The 18,268-nt window shown below is 44.1% G+C and overlaps 1 protein-coding gene across 2 annotated transcripts in view; it reads left to right on the top strand.

Annotated features, from left to right (window-relative positions):
* The window catches only part of VPS35L (VPS35 endosomal protein sorting factor like), a 147,215-nt gene that overhangs the window by 21,002 nt on the left and 107,945 nt on the right, over positions 1 to 18,268 (top strand). For both annotated transcript variants that reach the window (XM_030800208.1, XM_030800203.1), the window contains exons 6-8: positions 3,855 to 3,931; positions 6,333 to 6,461; positions 16,532 to 16,616. In XM_030800208.1, the coding sequence (XP_030656068.1) occupies positions 3,855 to 3,931; positions 6,333 to 6,461; positions 16,532 to 16,616 (291 nt within the window). The remainder of the gene's footprint in view (positions 1 to 3,854; positions 3,932 to 6,332; positions 6,462 to 16,531; positions 16,617 to 18,268) is intronic.

Genomic DNA, 18,268 nt, shown 5'->3' with positions numbered 1-18,268 from the left:
GATTCTGATGTTTGATTCAGTTGGAGCTGCTATTTCTTAGATTGTGGATAGACATAGAAATAAAATACATATTTAGAGCATGAATTAAAAAAATACCAAATACCAGCACTTTGGGAGGCCAAGGTGGGCAGATCACCTGAGGTCAGGAGTTTGGTACCAGCCTGGCCAACATGGTGAAATCCCGTCTCTACTAAAAATACAAAAAATTGCTGGGCGTGGTGATGCACACCCGTAATCCCAGCTACTCCGAAGGCTGAAGCAGGAGAATCGCTTGAACCTGGGAGGCGGAGGTTTCAGTGAGCCAAGATTGCACCATTGCACTCCAGCCTGGGTGACAGGAGCAAAATTCTGTCTAAAAAAAAAAATATATATATACAGCCGGGCACGATGTCTTACACCTGTAATCCCAGCACTTTGGGAGGCCAAGGCAGGCAGATCACCTGAGGTCAGGAGTTTGAGACCAGCCTGGCCAACATGGTGAAACCCCATTTCTACTAAAAATACAAAATTTTGCTGGGCGTGGTGGTACATGCCTATAATCCCAGCTACACAGGAGGCTGAGGCAGCAGAATTGATTGAACCTGGGAGGTGGAAGTTGCAGTGAGCCGAGATTGCACTCCAGCCTGGGCAACAAGAGTGAAATTCCGTATTAAAAAATATATATATATGGCCTGGTGCAGTGGCTCACACCTATAATCCCAGCAGTTTGGGAGGCCAAGGCGGGCAGATCACTTGAGGTCAGGAGTTGGAGACCAGCCTGGCCAACATGGTGAAACTCCGATTCTACTAAAAAATAAAAAAAAATTAGCCAGGCGTGGTGACAGACGCCTGTAATCCCAGCTACTTGGGAGGCTGAGGCAGAAGAATTGCTTGAACCTGGGAGGTGGAGGTTGCAGTGAGCCAAGATCTCTCCATTGCATTCCATTCTGGGTGACAGAGCAAGACTCTGTCTCAAAAAAAAAAAAAAAAAAAAAAAAAAAAATACCAAAGAGGTTACTAGGAGTAAAACATAAGCTTACTGTTTAAGAATTACAGAGGAAGTAGTCTCCCCCTCATTGTGCCTCCCTCACTAACTGGGGTTTAGAGAGCCTTTCCCTTGCCTTAAGTCCTTGTGCAATAAGATATGTTGGTGAGGGGGTCACATGCTTAGTCTTATAGGCCACTGGTCCCTGAATGCAGTTCTCAGCTTCCTCTCCTAAGACACACAGTCAGAAGCTCTGGACCAGGGTGTCTCAAACTGCCGTGTAGCAGGATTTCCTGAGGAACTTTTGTATGAATGTAGATGCCTGGCCCCCACTTGCTCAATTAATCTTGCAGGATGGGACCCCAGAATTCCTATTTTGATGCTCCAAGGTGATTCTGGAGCAACTGATGGATCATGTGCTGCTGGGTGCAGATGAGCACAATCATAGTTCATTGCAGGTCTCTGATATGGCAGCTGCCACTCTCCCCATGGCTCTGCTGGATGAGACAGCACGTTAGAAATCAAGAGAGTGGGAACAGCTTTGTTATGCACAGAATTTTTTTTTTTGAGATGGAATTTTGCACTGTCACCCATAATGCAGTGCAACCTCCGCCTCCTGGGTTCAAGCAGTTCTCCCACCTCAGCCTTCTGAGTTACTGGGACTATAGGTGTGCACCACCAAGCCCAGCTAATATTTGTATTTTAAGTAGAGACGGTTTCACCACGTTGGCCAGGCTGGTCTCAAACTCTTGACCTCAAGTGGTCTGCCCGCCTCGGCCTCCCAAAGTGCTGGGATTACAGGTGTGAACTACCACACCCAGCTTGTTATGGACAGAATTTTGATCCCAGACCATAAAAGGTAAATCATACCAGCACGTACCCACCAGTTTGTAAAGATCAAATAGAGTGATGATACCAAGTGTCTTAGTTTGTTTAGTGGTACTATAAAGGAATACCAGAGGCTGGCTAATTTATAAGGAAGAGAGGTTTACTTGGCTTATGGTTCCACAGGCTATATAAGAAGCATGGTGCAGCATCTGCTGTTGGTGAGGGCCTCAGGCTGCTTCCACTTATGGTGAAAGCAAACGAGAGCAGGTGTGTGCAGAGATTGCATGGCAAGAGAAGGGAGGAGAGAGAAGGAGAGGATGCCAGGCTTTTTTCAACAGCCAGTTCTCATGAGAACTAAGAATAAGAACTCACTCATTACTGCAAGGATGGCACCAAGCCATTCATGATGGATCTTCCCTTACAACCCAGACACCTCCCACCAGGCCCCACCTCCAACAATGGGGATCACATTTCAACATGAGACTTGGTATGAATATAGAGCAATAGGAACTCTCATATGCTGCTGGTGGGAATGTAAAATGGCACAACCACCTTGTAGAACACTTTTGCATTTTTTATTTTATTTGAAGACAGGTGCTGTGGTCTGATTGTGCCTAACCCCACTCCCCTGCCCCAATTCATATGTTGAAATCGTAACCCCAAGATGATGGGATTAGGAGATGGGTCCTTTTCAGAGGTGATTAGGTCATGAGGGTGGAACCCTCATGAATGGGATTAGTGCCCTATAAAAGAGGTCCAAGGGCACTCCCCTCACCTCTTCCACCAAGTGAAAACACAGCAGGAGGGCATCATCTATGAACCAAACCGGAAAGCAGGCCCTCATCAGGCACTGGGACCTAATCTGCTGGGACCTTGATCTTGGACTTCCCAGCCTTTAGGACTGCAAGAAATACATTGCTCTTATTTATAAGCCACCCACTTTGTAGCATTTTGTTATCGCAGCTCAAAGGGATTAACACAATGAGCCAAGCCTTTGATCCAGCCTTCCACTACTAGGGGTATCCCCAGATCAGGGGTTGGTAAACTGCATGCTGCAGGCCAAGTCTGGTCCACTGTCTGTTTTTTAAGTACAGCTTTATAGGAACAGAGCCCTATCAGTTTGTTTACGTATTATCTATGCCTGCTCTTGTGCTACAACAGTAGAGTTGAGTAGTTGGAGCAGACACTTTGTGACTCTCAAAACCTAAAACATTTGTCAGGCTTACAAAAAGAGTTCTGCAGCTCGACCCTAAGTCCACATTTCTTTTTTTTTTTTCTTCCTTTTTTTTTTTTTTTTTTCTTTTGAGATGGAGGTTACAGTGAGTCGAGATCGCACCACCGCACTCCAGCCTGGGCGACAGAGTAAGACCCCTTCTCAAAAAAAAAAAAAAAAAAGGTACTAGAGCAGAGGCCCCCTTTAGATGGGGGAAGGATTCTGAAATAGACGGCCGCAGAGGGCAGCAGTCAGCTGGATGCATCGCCCTGCCTGATGGCTGGCCTGTGGCCTGGGGGCCTTTCCTTCATCCCTCCACCAGTCCCTGCTGATGGCGAAATTGTGCTGACAGATGCTGGAAGGAGGCACAGCTAGTCCTGTTTGCTCGAAGAGAGGGCTTTGAAGCCCTAGTGTTTCCACCCTGGGTAGACAGTGAGATGGTTGTTTTGTTAGCAGAAGAGCACAATTCTACACTGTGAGTAAGAGCCTAAGAGGGCCTTTTGTTCATAGAAAACAATTAAATGACGGATTTTTGGCATCCTTATCTGGACTGCCTTTCTTTAGGAATAAACAGACGATACAGAGCAAAGTTTGTAAATCTCAAATGCAGCGGTTAACCTCTTTGAGGCTGGCCCACTGGGCTTCCAGGGGCAGCTTCTATGTGGGAAATGTTTCAATGGAATTCTGGTTACATAAGGAAGTTGCTTTGAAAATCTGGGATAGTTTTCTATAATGGAATCATTCCCTTGTGTCTTTATTCACGATGAAGTTTAGAGTGAAAGATGCCTCCGCCGAGGGTATTGGTGCATGAGAAAAGCCACCTGTGTGACGTAAATTCATTCTGTTTAGGCAAAGCCGGGACTGCCACATTGGCAATGTCAGAGAAGGTTCGGACCCGGCTGGAGGAGCTGGATGACTTTGAGGAGGTGAGCAAGTCATTTGTGGAGTGCAGGGAGTGGGAGAGCTTTTCCTTCCTCCTGCCAAGTGAGATCAACCTCAGTGGCTGCTCTTTGATTAATTCCTGGGCTGCGCATTGTGCTTGGTCCTCCTGAGGCAATGACTCCATCCAGGGAAGGGTGCCAGTGTGCAGTTGGCTGAGCTCACAGAAGCCTGACTGGGGCTGCTTTTCTAGAGGCCTGTTTTCTCATTGTGATGCCTGAGCAAGGCTGGGTCGCCTGGCGACAGTGTCTAATGGTAAAAACCAACTGCAAGGCCGGGCACAATGGCTCACGCCTGTAATTCCAACACTTTGGGAGGCCAAGGCGGGAGGATCACCTGAGGTCAGGAGTTCAAGACCAGCCTGACCAACATGGTGAAACCCTGACTCTACTAAAAATACAAAAATTAGCCAGGCGTGGTGGTGGCTGCCTGTAATCCCAGCTACTTGGGAGGCTGAGGCAGGAGAATTGCTTAAAACTGGGAGGTGGAGGTTGCAGTGAGCTGAGATTGCGCCATTGCACTCCAGCCTGGGTGAAAGAGTAAAACTTTGTCTAAAAAAAGAAAAAACCCAACTTCAGTCACCTCCCTGAGAAGCAGCCTTATGGAGTACAAAGACCTTGCTTTGCAACAGACGCTGTTCCGGCTGGCTGGATATGGCCCACAGGAATCTTTTAATTGGCCTACATGTACTTTGAAAAAAAAGTGAGTCTTTTGCCAACACTTAAACATTGGTAAATGTAACCAACAAATACAGAATTTCTTGAAAAAAATCTTGGCTGGGTGTGGTGGCTCATGCCTGTAATCCCAGCACTTTAGGAGACCGAGGCAGGTGGATCTCCTGAGGTCAGGAGTTCGAGACCAGCCTGGCCAACGTGGTGAAACCCTGTCTCTACTAAAAATACAAAAATTAGCTGGGCGTGGTGGCGGGTGCCTGTAATCCCAGCTACTCGGGAGGCTGAAGTAGGAGAATTGCTTGAACCCAAGAGATGGAGGTTGCAGGTCGCTCTGTCGCCCAAGCTAGAGTGCAGTGGTGCAATCTCAGCTCACTACAACCTCTGCCTCCTAGGTTAAAGCAATTCTCCTGCCTCAGCCTCCCGAGTAACTGGGATTATAGGCACGTGCCACCATGCCCAGCTAATTTTTGTATTTTTAGGTGAGACAGGGTTTCACCATGTTGGCCAGGCTGGTCTCAAACTCCTGACCTCAAGTGATCCACCCGCCTCGGCCTCCCAGTGTCCTGAGATTATAGACGTGAGCCACCATGCCCGGCCTACTCTAACTTATTTAATAAAGAGTTTTCCACTTTGGATTGTAGGAAATATACATATAAACGTTGGTTCCAGGTCTCATCATGTGTGTTCGCATGACCTTCACTCCTGTGAGTTGTGTGAAGAGCCTCTTAACAATAGCCCAGGGTTAAGGAGCATCTTCTGTGCGTCAGGGACTGTGCCAAGTCTTTACCTACATGGTTATTTCATCCCCATGACAATCCCTTGCTCAGCTGCCAAGGGTTTTTCTATGGTTGTCTTTCTGTACTGATTACTCTCTCCTTGGTCTAATTAACACCCCCACACTCTGCAGTACTTGTACTCCCCTGAGAGTTTGTCTCAAGTATCACTCCTCCAGGAAGCCATTCCTGATCCCCCATCACAGTTTACAGTCTATTTCTTTGTTACCATATTTCTTCCAGTCTGAGATGTACCATTTATCTCACATTTGAATATCTCTGAAATTGGGGTATATGTTCCTCAGTTGGTTCCCGTCAGTGATCAGCATATTTTTCTTCCTTAGTAGCCCATGAAACAGTTGTGCTATTTCCAATGGGCACCTCAGATCCAGTGAACTATGATATGTGTCCCCATAGAATTGTGTTTTCTCCTGAGCATTTATCTCAGTTTGAGTTAATATCCAACTGTCTTCAGTATCTTAAGCTCCATTAGTGCTGAAATACCCTGTCATGTCTTATTGCTTGGGAATCTTGAGCAAAAATGTCTTTGTATCTCGAGCATTTAGTCCTATGTCCTGCACACAGGAGGCCCACAGTTGGTTGAATGAGGTAAGTCTTGTTACCTCAATTCACAGATGAGGCTGTGAGAGGAAAGTAGTGACCTAGGGTCACACAGCTACTTGGTGACTGAGGTAGGAGGTGGCTTAGGTCTGACTTACTTCCAAGGCCAGGCTTTCAACCCACAGCACTCTGTCCATCTTTGTCAGAAAACTCAAAAGAACCTCTTTGATTGCAAATTGCAAGGCAAAGCTGTCAATCCTGGCGGGGATATGAGGAAAATTTAGAGACCAAAACTCAGCCAATACCTAGTATTCTTTATAAGGGTGTAGTTGAGCAATATTTTTCCTGCTATGCCTTCACCTTCTGCCTTCTCCCCACAGGGTTCCCAAAAGGAGCTGTTGAACTTGACTCAGCAGGATTACGTGAACCGCATAGAGGAGCTCAACCAATCGCTGAAGGATGCCTGGGCCTCAGACCAGAAAGTGAAGGCTCTAAAAATAGTCATCCAGGTTAGATTCAGTGATCCCCCCGCCCCCACCCAGAATTTCCTATGTAAAATTCCACTGTGAGACTTAGAGTTTTCAGGGGCCTGCCTGCAGGGTCTTACCTTTGTTTTTTCATCCCTTTTGTTTTCATATACTTCCTGTGAAAAGCCATGATTATGAATCTGTGTTTTTATGAGATGGCTAATCCCAGGGTTACCATGTGCAGCTGCACAGGTTGTACACTGCACAACTCCAGGAAGCACTCTTCACCCTAGGTTACAGAATTGATGATACCCCATGTGTCGTGCAGTACATTAACCATGGTGCAACCCCTGACATATTTATGATTTGTACACACTAAAGATTGAGCAGCTTTCTTTCGGGATTCCTTGACTGCATTGGCTTGGTATCTTTGGAATTAATGACATATGTCCCTAATAAATGAATATTTCAGACATATTATGCATGCTTATGTGACAAGGAGAAGAAGTTTACAGCATTGGGAGAGGTACATACATTGAATCTTCTTTGTTGATGAATTTGTTAAGCCAGTGACAATTCATGAACCACAAGAACAAGTACTATGTGGAAAACAGCTTATATTTCTTGGTCCTAAAGATCCTGCTATCTCAGCAAAATGTGCTCAGAAGCACATTTGGAAAGGAATAATTCATTAAATTATCATTTTCAAAGCAGAGTCAACAAAGGATTTCTGAACTGCCATTTTAGTTCAAAAGGACAGATCCCATTCTCATTCCATGTTATGATAATGTGACATTTGTTTTCTCACCTGTTCTTTTGAAAGACAGGAGAGTCAGGGAGTCTTCACACTGGACACTCGAAGTCTTTTAAGATGACTCCTTCTATAGTAGGGGTGATTTCTTTGGTCTTTCATGATGGGAGGCAAACCCATGCCTGTTTCTCTTCAATCACTGTTGTTAGTTTACAGAGTAAATAGTCCCGAAGGCCAGGCCTCTCATCCTGGAAGCCCATGGAGAGAGTTGCTTGCTGAGTGTCCCGAGTGAGAAACTATCTGAACTAACAAGTGCTTCTTCACAATATTTGCATTGGCAGCATCTCTCCATAGATTATTATAGTTTCGAACCGTGTCTTCTAAGAGGTTTACATCTGGGAGAGATTTGATTCATGTCTTCACAAACAAAATAATCATAAGTGTGTTTCATCAACTCCACATCTGGCTAATAGTAACGATTCAACAATACATTAAGGACTGCCTTCTTTATCCAAAAGACATAGTCAAGGCTGGGCACAGTGGCTCACATCTGTAATCCCAGCATGTTGGGAGGCTGAGGCGGGTGGATCACTTGAGCGCAGGAGTTTGAGACCAGCCTGGCCAACGTGGTGAAACCCATCTCTACTAAAAATACAAAAATTAGCCAGGCTAATTTGCTATATGGTGAAATTTTTTTGTGTGTGTTGGGGGGGTACCCGGTGGCTGCTTTACTAAGGCATATTTTACGTATCATAAAGTCCACCCATTATAAGTGTGTAATTCAGTGATTTTTTTTACTAAATTTATAGAGTTGTGCAACTAACATGCAATCTAGTTTTAAAACATTTTTATACCTCCCCAGATTCCCCCAAGCCTGTTTGTAATCAAACCCCACTGCCATACCCAACCCCAGAAAACCACAAGTCTGTTTTCTGCCTCTATAAATCTGCCTTTCCTGGACATTTCATATACATGGGATTATTCAGTAGATAATCTTTTGGATCTGGCTTCTCTCACATAGTATAATGTGCCTTTTTAATTGATACATAATAATTCTACATATTTATGGGGTACAGAGTGATAGTTTGATATATGTATTCCGTGTGCAATGATCAAATCCAAGTAATTAGCATATTCATCACCTCACACGTCTCTGATTTCTTTGTGTTGGGAACATTCAAAATCTTCTCCTCTAGCTATTTGAAAATACACAATAAGCTGGGCCTGGTGGCACACCCCTGTAATCCCAGTTACTTGGGAGGCTGAGGCACGAGAATTGCTTGAACATGGGAGGTGGAGGTTGCAGTGAGCTGAGATCGCACCACAGCACTCCAGCCTGGGTGACAGAGTGAGATTGTCTCAAAAAAAAAAAAAAAGAAAGAAAAGAAAATACACAATAAATTTTGAACTGTAGTCACCGTAGGTGCTGTTGAACACTAGAACTTATTCCTCATATGTGTCTGTAATTTTGTACCTATTAACCAACCTCTTTGTTCTCCCCTTGCCGCTACCCTTCCCAGCCTCTAGTTGTCGCTGTTCTACTCTCTACTTCTATGAGCTCAACTTTCATAGCTCTCACATATGAGTGAGGACAGCAGTATTTATCTTTCTGTGCCTATTTCACTTAACATGATGGCTTCCAGGCTCATTCGTGTTGCTGTGAATTACAGTTTCATTTTTTTATGGCCAAATAATATTCCTGTGTGTACCATGTTTTCTTTATCCATTCATCCATTTGTGTACATTTAGATTGATTTCATATCTTAGCTATTGTGAATAGTGCTGCAATAAACATGGTACTGCTGGTATTTCTTCGATATACTGATTTTCTTTTCTTTAGATGATAACCTAGTTGTGGGATTACTACATCATATGGTAGTTCTATTTTTAGTTTTTTGAGAAATTTCTATACTATTTTCTAGAATCATTACACTAATTTGCATTTCCACCCACAGTGTATAAGAGTTCCCTTTTCGGCTGGGTGTGGTGGCTCACGCCTGTAATCCCAGCACTTTGGGAGGCTGAGGCAGGTGGATCACCTGAGGTCAGGAGTTTGAGACCAGCCTGGCCAGTGTGGTGAAACCCCATCTCTGCTAAAAATACAAAAATTAGCTGGGCATGGTGGCAGGTGCCTGTTAATCCCAGCTACTTGGGAAGCTGAGGCAGGAGAATCGCTTGAACCCAGGAGGCAGAGGTTGCAGTGAGCCAAGACTGCACCATTGCACTCCAACATGGGTAACGAGCAAAACTCTGTCTCAAAAAAAAAAAAAAGAATTTCCTTTTCTCTGTATTCTTATCAGCATTTTTTTTCTTTTTTTTTTTTCTTAAGAGATGAGGTTGCCCAGGCTGGAGTGCAGTGGCTATTCACAGGCGTGATCATACTGCATTACAGCCTAGAAATCCCAGACTCAAGTGATCCTCCCACCTCAGCCTCCCAAGTAGCTGGGACTGTAGGCACATACCACCATGCCCAGCCTATTTTTGTCTTTTTGATAGTAGCCATTTTCATGTGGTTTTCATTTGATGATTCCCCTGATGATGAGTGATGCTGAGCATGTTTTCACATACTTGTTGGCTAATTTGTGTATCATCTTTTGAGAAATGTCTCTTCAGCTCTTTTGTCCACTTTTTAATTGGATTATTTTCTTCGGCATAATATGTTTGAGGTTCATCCACATCATATTACGTGTGGGTACTTTGTTCCTTTTTACTGCTGAATTGTATTCTAATGTGTAGTTATCCTAACAAGTTGATGGGCATTTGGGTTGTTCCCACTCTCTGGCTGTTATGAATAATGCTGTTCTGCACATTTGCATACAATTATTTGCATGGACTTACGTTTTTATTACTCTTAGGTAAAATTTTAGAAATGGAATTGCTGGGTCATATGGTAAGTTAGGATTAACTTGTTGAGAAACTGCCAAACTATTTTCCAAATGGCTGTTCCATTTACATGAGGGTTCTGATTCCTCCACATCTTCTCTGACACTTGGCATTGTCCATCTTTTTTTCTGTTTTCTTTTTTTTTTTTCTTTTTTTCAGACAGGGTCTCCCTCTGTCACCCAGGCTGGAGTGCAGTGGTATGATCATAGCTCACTGCAGCCTCAAACTCTGGCCTCAAGAGATCCTTCCGCCTCAGCCTCCTGAGTAGCTGGGACTACAATTGGCCACAACCATGCCCAGTTTATTTTTTAAAAAATTTTTTATAGAGACAGGGCCATGCTGTGTTGCTCAGTCTGGTCTTGAACTCCTGGCTTCAAGTGATCTTCCCATCTCAGCCTCCCAAACTGCTGGGATTACAGGTCTGAGCCATCACACCTGGCCTATCACTTTTGTTATAACCCTCCTACCATCCTAGTGGGTTTGAAGTGGTACCTCATTGTGGTTTTAATTTGTATATCCCTAACAGTGATGTTGAGCATCTTTGTACGTGCTTATTGGCCATTTGTATATCTATGGTGAAATGTCTATTCAAGACCTGCCTATTTAAAAATTGTGTTATTTGGTTGAGTTATAACAATTTTTTTTCTTTGGGAGACAGGGTCTTGCTGTGTGACTCCAGATGGAGTGCAGTGGTGCCATCACAGCTCACTATAGCCTTCACCTCCCGGGTTCAAGTGATCCTCCCATCTCAGCCTCCCCAGTAGCTAGGACTATAGATATGTGCTGCCACACCCGGCTAATTTTTAAATTTTTTGTAGAAACGGAGGGTTTTACTTTGTTGTGCAGGCTGGTCTCAAACTCCTGTGCTCAACTGATCCTTTCATCTTGGCCTCCCAAAGTGCTAGGATTACAGGCATGAGCCAATGCACCTGGCCAGTTGTAACAATTCTTTATATATTTTTGACACTATTTCTTTGTCAAGTATAGGATCTCCTAGTCTGTGGCTTGTCTTTTTGTTTTCATAATTGTGTCTTTGAAGTGCGGAAGTACGTATGTATGTATGTATTTATTTATTTTTTTGAGACAGAGTTTTGCTCTTGTTGCCCAGGCTGGAGTGCAGTGGCGTGATCTCAGCTCACTGCAACCTCCGCTTCCTGAGTTCAAGTGATTCTCGTGCCTCAGCCTCCTGAGTAGCTGGGATTACAGGCGCCGCTACCACGCCCAGCTAATTTTTGTATTTTTAGTAGGGATGGGGTTTTGCCATGTTAGCCAGGCTGGTCTCAAACTCCTGACCTCAAGTGATCTACCTGCCTTGGCCTCCCAAAGTGCTGGGATTACAGGCGTGAGTCACTGTGCCCAGTCAGAAGTTTTTACTTTCAGCTGCATTCTCAATTTTCTCTTTTTAGCTTATGCTTTTATAGTTGTATCTAAGAACTCTTTGCCTAGCTCAAGGTCATGAAGATTTTTTTGTTTTCTTCTAGAAGTTTTATAACTGTAGCACTTACATTTAGGCCAGTGGTTCATTTTGAATTACTTTTTGTATATGGTATAAGGTAAGGATCTAAATAATTTTTTTTTGCATGTGGAGCTACAGTTGTCTCAGCAACATTTGTTGAAAAGACTATTGTAGTAGTCCATTCTTGCATTGTTATAAAGAACTACCTGAGACTGGGTAATTTATGAAGAAAAGAGGTTTAATTGACTCACAGTTCTGCAGGCTGTATAGGAAGCATGGCTGTGGAGGCCTCAGGAAACTTAAAATCGTGGCGGAAGGCAAAGGGGAAGCAGGTACATCTTTCCATAGCAGAGCAGGAGAGAGAGAGAGAGAGAGGGAGAGCGCAAACAGGGAGGTGACCCAGGTTTTCAAACAACCAGAACTGTCTCACAGGAACAGCAAGCGGAAAGTCTGCCCTATGGTTCAGTTATCTCCCACCAGGCCTTTCCTCCAACACTGGGGATTACAATTCAACATGAGATTTGGGTGGGAACACAGAGCCAAACCATATTAATTATCCTTTTCTCTACTGAGACCTTGGCACTTTTGTTAAAAATCAATTGACCAAGGCTGGGCGTGGTGGCTCATGCTTGTAATCCTAGCACTTTGGGAGGCCGAGGTGGGCGGATCACCTGAGGTCGGGAGTTCAAGACCAGCCTGACCAACATGGAGAAACCCCGTCTCTACTGAAAATACAGAATTAGCTGAGTGTGGTGGTGCATGCCTGAAATCCCAGCTACTTGGGAGGTTGAGGCAGGAGAATCACTTGAACCTGGGAGGCGGAGGTTGTGGTGAGCCAAGATCGTGCCATTGCACTCCAGCCTGGGCAACAAGAGTGAAACTTCGTCTCAAAAAAAAAAAAAACTAATTGACCACTGGTGGCAAATTCAGACTACTTAAAAAACAAAAAAACAAAAATCAATTGACCATAAATGTAAGGGTTTATTTCTGGACTCTCACTGTCATTCTGTTGATCCATAAGTCAATCCTTACGCCAGTTCCACATTGTCTTTTTTTTTTTTTTTTTTTTTTTTGAGACAGAGTCTTTCTCTGTCACCGAGGCTGGAGTGCAGTGGCGTGATCTCTGCTTACTGCAACCTCTGCCTCCCAGGTTCAAGCGATTTTCATGCCTTAGCCTCCCCAGTAGCTGGGATTATAGGTGTGTGCCACCACACCTAGCTAATTTTTGTATTTTTAGTAGAGGGGGGTTTCACCATGTTGGCCAGGGTGGTCTCAAACTCCTGACCTCAAGTGATCCACCCACCTCGGCCTCCCGAAGTGCTGGGAATTAAAGGCATGAGCCACTGCGCCTGGCCAATTCCATATTGTTTTGATTACTATGGCATTATAGCAAGTTTGAAACTGGGTAATATAAGTCTTTATTTATTTATTTTTTGAGACAGAGTCTTGCTCTGTTGTCCAGGCTGGAGTGCAGTGGCATCATCTTGGCTCGGCTCACTGAAACCTTCACCTCCCAGATTCAAGCAATTCTCCCACCTCAGCCTCCTGAGTAGCTTGGATTACAGGCATCTGCCACCATGCCTGGCTGATTTTTGTATTTTTAGTAGAGACGGGGTTTCACCATGTTGGCCAGGCTGGTCTAATTTCAAACTCCTGACCTCAGGTGATCCACCCACCTTGCCCCCCAAAAGTGCTGGGATTAAGGTATGAGCCACCGCACCTGGCCTGGGTCATGTAAGTCTTTTAGCTTGTTTTTTTTCTTCTTCTTCTTCTTTTTTTAAATTATTTTCACTGTTATGGGCCCTTTGCATTTCTGTATGAATTTTAGGATCAGCTTGTCAATTTTTACAAAATAAAAAAAACCTTCTGGGATTCTGACAGGGACTGCATTGAGTATGAAATCATCTTCTGATGCATAAATTTTGCCATCTGTTGATGAGCATCTGGCTCTTTTCTTTTTTCACTACATGGACGATGTCGCTGTGAGCAAGCTTGGTCACGTCTGCTGGTGCCCATGTAAAGCTTTTCTCTAGATAAGAGCCTATACCTAAGAGTAGAACTGCTCTGTGCCTCTTCAGCTTTTCCAGATAATGCTAAGTTATTTTCCGTAGTAGCTGTGCCAACATACGCTTGTAGTAGCATGTGGGCGTGTGAGAGTCTGTGCTATTCAACATTCTACCACCATTTGGTATGAGCAGATTTTCTATTTTAATTTTTCCAGTCATATTTTCTTGTGGTTTTAATGTGCAGTTCCTCGATTACTAATAAAAATGAGCATCTTTTCACATATTTATAGGCCATTGGGGTTTCCTTTTTTGTAAAATGCCCTTTGCTGATTTCTTTTGCCCATTTTTCCATTTTGTTATCTGTGTTTTTCGTACTGAGTTTTGGAATTTTTAAGATGTATTCTGGATAGTAATGGTCTACTTCTTTCCTTCCTACTCAGGTCATCTTTGAATGTATGCATTTGTTCTGGCTATTCAAATTTTTTTAACCTTGTTTTTGAGACAGATTCTTGCTGTCTTCCAGACTGGAGTGCAGTGGGGCAGTCTCGGCTCACTGCAACCTCTGCTTCCCTGGCCCAAGTGTCTCCCACCTCAGCCTCCTGAGTAGTTAGGGCTACAGGCACACACCACCATGCCTGGATAATTTTTGTATTTTTTTGTAGAAACTGGGGTCTCACTACATTGCCCAGGCTGGTCTCAAACTCCTGGGCCCAGGCGATCTTCCTGCCTCAGCCTCCCAAAGTGCTGGGATTACAGGCGTGAGCCACCATGCCCAGCTGGGATTTGTATTGTTAACACATACCTGGGTTACCTGATTCTTATCAGACAAGTTTAGGAAGCGGCACCAAAGCTTTAAAAACTGTGGCATCTTCAAAACAGTAATTTAAAAAGTAACTTCAATTTATAAGATCATTATAGCTTTAACTTTGGATTAAAAACATAATCTTGTTCCTGCTGTCCTTTATAAAATATATGTTCTATGAAACCAGCTTGGGAGAAAATCAATGCACAGATGTTTGGGAAGCCCCAGCTGTGTTTAATTTGAAATCCTCTGTTTAAATTGTCTCTCTCACCTCACCAGTGGGCAGTAACTCATCTCTGAGAGACTGTGCAAGCCCAGCTCTGGGCAGGACTCAGAGATGTCACATCCCTAGGAACCGAGAACTGTGTATTGTAAACAGTCTCTAAGATTTGGAGTTGTTAGCTTTTTCCAGCCTTGAAATCTCATGGGGCAGTTGTTTAAGTTGGAACTCTCACAAAGGGCATATGAAAATCGCAGAGCGAGGTGTCAGGAAATGGAATTCCACATACATCCAATTGCCACGTTTGGTGTCAGCACTATTGTTTTTACAGCTTACATTCCCGCCCCCCCCCACCCCCCCATAACATCTGGGCTGTAAGAGGATGTTTCGCAAATCAGACACGTTGTTTACTTTGAGGCCTGTAATGCTATGGAGAAACTTGGTGACTCTAACAATTTAGATGTTGGGTAACAACATCAAACTGAAAACACATGTCAACCTATCTCTTGACATGGTGAACGTTCTCACCATTCTCTGCATATTGGAATTGCATATTAAATAATCCTTTCTAAATGTCTGAACATCTTTTTTTACATTTTTAAATGACATTTTTCTTGAGGGTCAACCACTGGGGTGATGAAGTGTAGCAGTTATTTATTTCCTTATGCTGACTTTTGAATTTGTAAAGACTTCAGAGCATGGCGTTAAATTTAATTCTTCAAAGTAGAAAGAGCTTCTCTGTTTCTGATGATAAAAGATAATCTAAGGTGTTTGGGGCCACATTGCGTGACTGCGGTCTTCCATTAAGAGTCCTGAACACTAAATAGCAGATGAGTACTCAAAAAAAGAGTTCTGAACATGTTGGCCGGGTGCAGTGGCTCATGCCTGTATTTGCAGCACTTTGGGAGGCTGAGGTGGGAGGACTGCTTGAGGTCAGGAGTTCAAGACCAGCCTGAGCAACATAGTGAGAACCTGCCTCTACATAAAATTAAAGAAAAAAAATTAGCCAGCCATGGTGGTACATACCTGTAGTCCCAGCTACTCGGGAGGCTGAGGCAGGAGGAGTGCTTGAGCCCAGGAGTTCATTGCTGCAGTGAGCTATGATTGCACCAATGCACTCCAGCCTGAGCGACAGAGCAAAACCTTATCTCAAATAAAATAATAATAAAATTTAAAAAAATTAAATAAAGAGTCCTGAACATGGCTGTGACCCTTTGGCATGAATGAGAATATAGAATTCAGCAATTCCCCGCAAAGCTGAAATGTTTTCAGCATTGAAGGTCATATTTCCAGAGTAACATGTATTCATTGAAGCTATGTTCCTTTTAGGGGGGAATTTGGGACTGAGTATAAATAATCAGTGTGAGTTTATGAAGCCTTGGGGATTTACTTATAGGGTCGTTTCTTAGAAAAGAATGTTTAAGGATGCTGATCACCCTGAAATCAACAGAAGAAGCCAGTCTGCAAAGCAGTTGAACAAAGATGGGGGCCATAGATGAGGACTGTGATGAGAGAGATGTCATTCACTTCTGTCAGTGATTTTGAGTGCTTCCTGGTTCAGTATACAAGCAGGATCCTTTTGGATAAGGCTTTCCTGAAGAAGGTGATAGTGTATTTCCTTAAGAGACTGTGTTATGGGCCGGGTGCGGTGGCTCACACCTGTAATCCCAGCACTTTGGGAGGCTGAGGTGGGAGGATCACTTGAGGTTGGGAGTTTAAGGCCAACCTGGGCAACATAGCGAGACCCCATCTCTACAAAAAAAAAAAAAGGAAGGGAAAGAAAAAAGAGATTCTGTTGTGAGCAGAGTCCGGCTCTCTCTGTCAAAAGCACAGTGCTTTAGCTTGTCATTGTATGCTCAGTGCCTCGCACAGGCCTTGGCACATAGTAAGTATCTCAACTTGTTTCTAGAAACCATTAATTTTTCAGATCTGGAGTGTCCTACCCATACCAGACATGCCAGAGTGAATTTTCTCTTTTTTTTCTCTTTTTTTAGTGTTCAAAGCTTCTTTCAGACACCAGTGTTATTCAGTTCTACCCAAGCAAATTTGTCCTTATCACCGACATACTTGATACATTTGGTAAGTACCTGTCATATGCACCTTAGATCTAGGAAATGTGTTCGTTTTGTCAAGAATTGGGTGGTAGAGTTACTGTAAATTAGGTTCTGCTGTGGTTTAAGTTATTAAGTAAGTCATGAGAGAGATCAAACCATCCCCCCCATGCCCATTAATAAGGGTGCTATTTTTGAAACATTCTAAAATTTATAAAATTTTATTTTTTCTTCTTTTTTTTTTTGAGTCAGGGTCTTGCTCTGTCATCCAGACTGGAGGGCAGTGGTGCAGTTATAGCTCACTGCAGCCTCGAACTCCTGGGCTCAAGCCATCTTCCTGCCTCAGCCTCCTGAGTAGCTGGGGCTACAGGCTCATGCCACCATGCCCAGCTAAGTTTTTTTTTTTTGGTAGAGACAGAGTCTCGCAGTGTTGCCCAGGCTGGTCTCAAACTCCTAGCCTCAAGTGATCCTCCTGCCTTGGCCTCCCAAAGTGCTGGAATTACAGGCATGAGCCACCATGCCTGGCCTGTTTTTCCTAATCTTGTGATAGACTAGTAAAGTGAATGAGTGAAGCAGGGCAGGCTGGGAGCACTAAGCAGCATGGGTCCCTTGCCGTCTCACAGGCACCTGAAACTGAACTTGGCATCTGTTCCCAGACTTTTCCCTTTTTCCACTGAGTTTCTGTCTCCAGGAATGGCACTACCATGTACCCAGTTGCCTGAGATGGGAATCTGAGCATCTTCCCCCACATGCCCATGTCCAGTCACCAGATTCTTCAGTTCAGCCTCCTAAAGCTCTCCCCAGCATGTCTATTTTTTTCTTTCTTCACTGTTAAAATTTTTTTTTTTTCTTTTTGGAGATAAAGTCTCTGTCCCTCAGGCTAGAGTACAGTGGCATGATGTCGGCTCACTGCAACCTCTGCCTCCGGGGTTCAAGTGATTCTCCTGCCTCAGCCTCACCAGTAGCTGGGATTACAGGCACGCACCACCACGCCTAGCTAGTTTTTGTATTTTTAGTAGAGATGGGATTTCATCATGTTGGCTAGGCTGGTCTCAAACTCCTGACCTCAAGTGATCTACCCGCCTCGGCCTCCCTAAGTGTTAGGATGACAGGCAGGAGCCACTGTGCCCAGCCTCACTGTTAAAATTTTAATCCTAGCCACAGTCCTCTCCCACCTGGATACCTTCCTGCATCACTGTGGCTGCCCCTAGTCCCACACACCACCTCACAGGTAGAGAGACCTTTTGGAGCCAGGTAGAAAGGTTTAGACTGAAGAGAATAACCTGGAGGAGCAGGAGGCCGCTGTGCTGCTTGGCAGTGGTTGGTTAGGCCAGAACATCGTGCCATTAGCAGTTTGCTCAAACCATGCAGCCCTCTAAGCTGTATATGATGTGCCCCACAGCGAGGCACCCCACCAGAACTAGGAAATAAGGGCGCCTTCTGAGAGTTGAACACATGGAAGATTAGAATAGAGACATTCAGTGTCTTACAGGGACCAATGGGCTCCCAACCCAGCAAATCTTATCTGTAACCCATTGAAAGATATAATGTGTCAGAAAGCAAACTGTCAATCTGAGAGACTCATTCATTTCTGTGCATCCCAGTCCTGTCCAAGAGACCGGAGGCCTGAGTGTGCTAGCTAAAACAAGTGACAAGAAAGCTAACTAACCGTGAAAAAGT

Source organism: Nomascus leucogenys, chromosome 2, assembly GCF_006542625.1.
Source record: "Nomascus leucogenys isolate Asia chromosome 2, Asia_NLE_v1, whole genome shotgun sequence".
In the NCBI taxonomy this organism is placed as follows: Eukaryota; Metazoa; Chordata; class Mammalia; order Primates; family Hylobatidae; genus Nomascus; species Nomascus leucogenys.
Note: the sequence above shows the minus strand (reverse complement) of the source record. Positions and strands in the feature narration are given on the sequence as shown.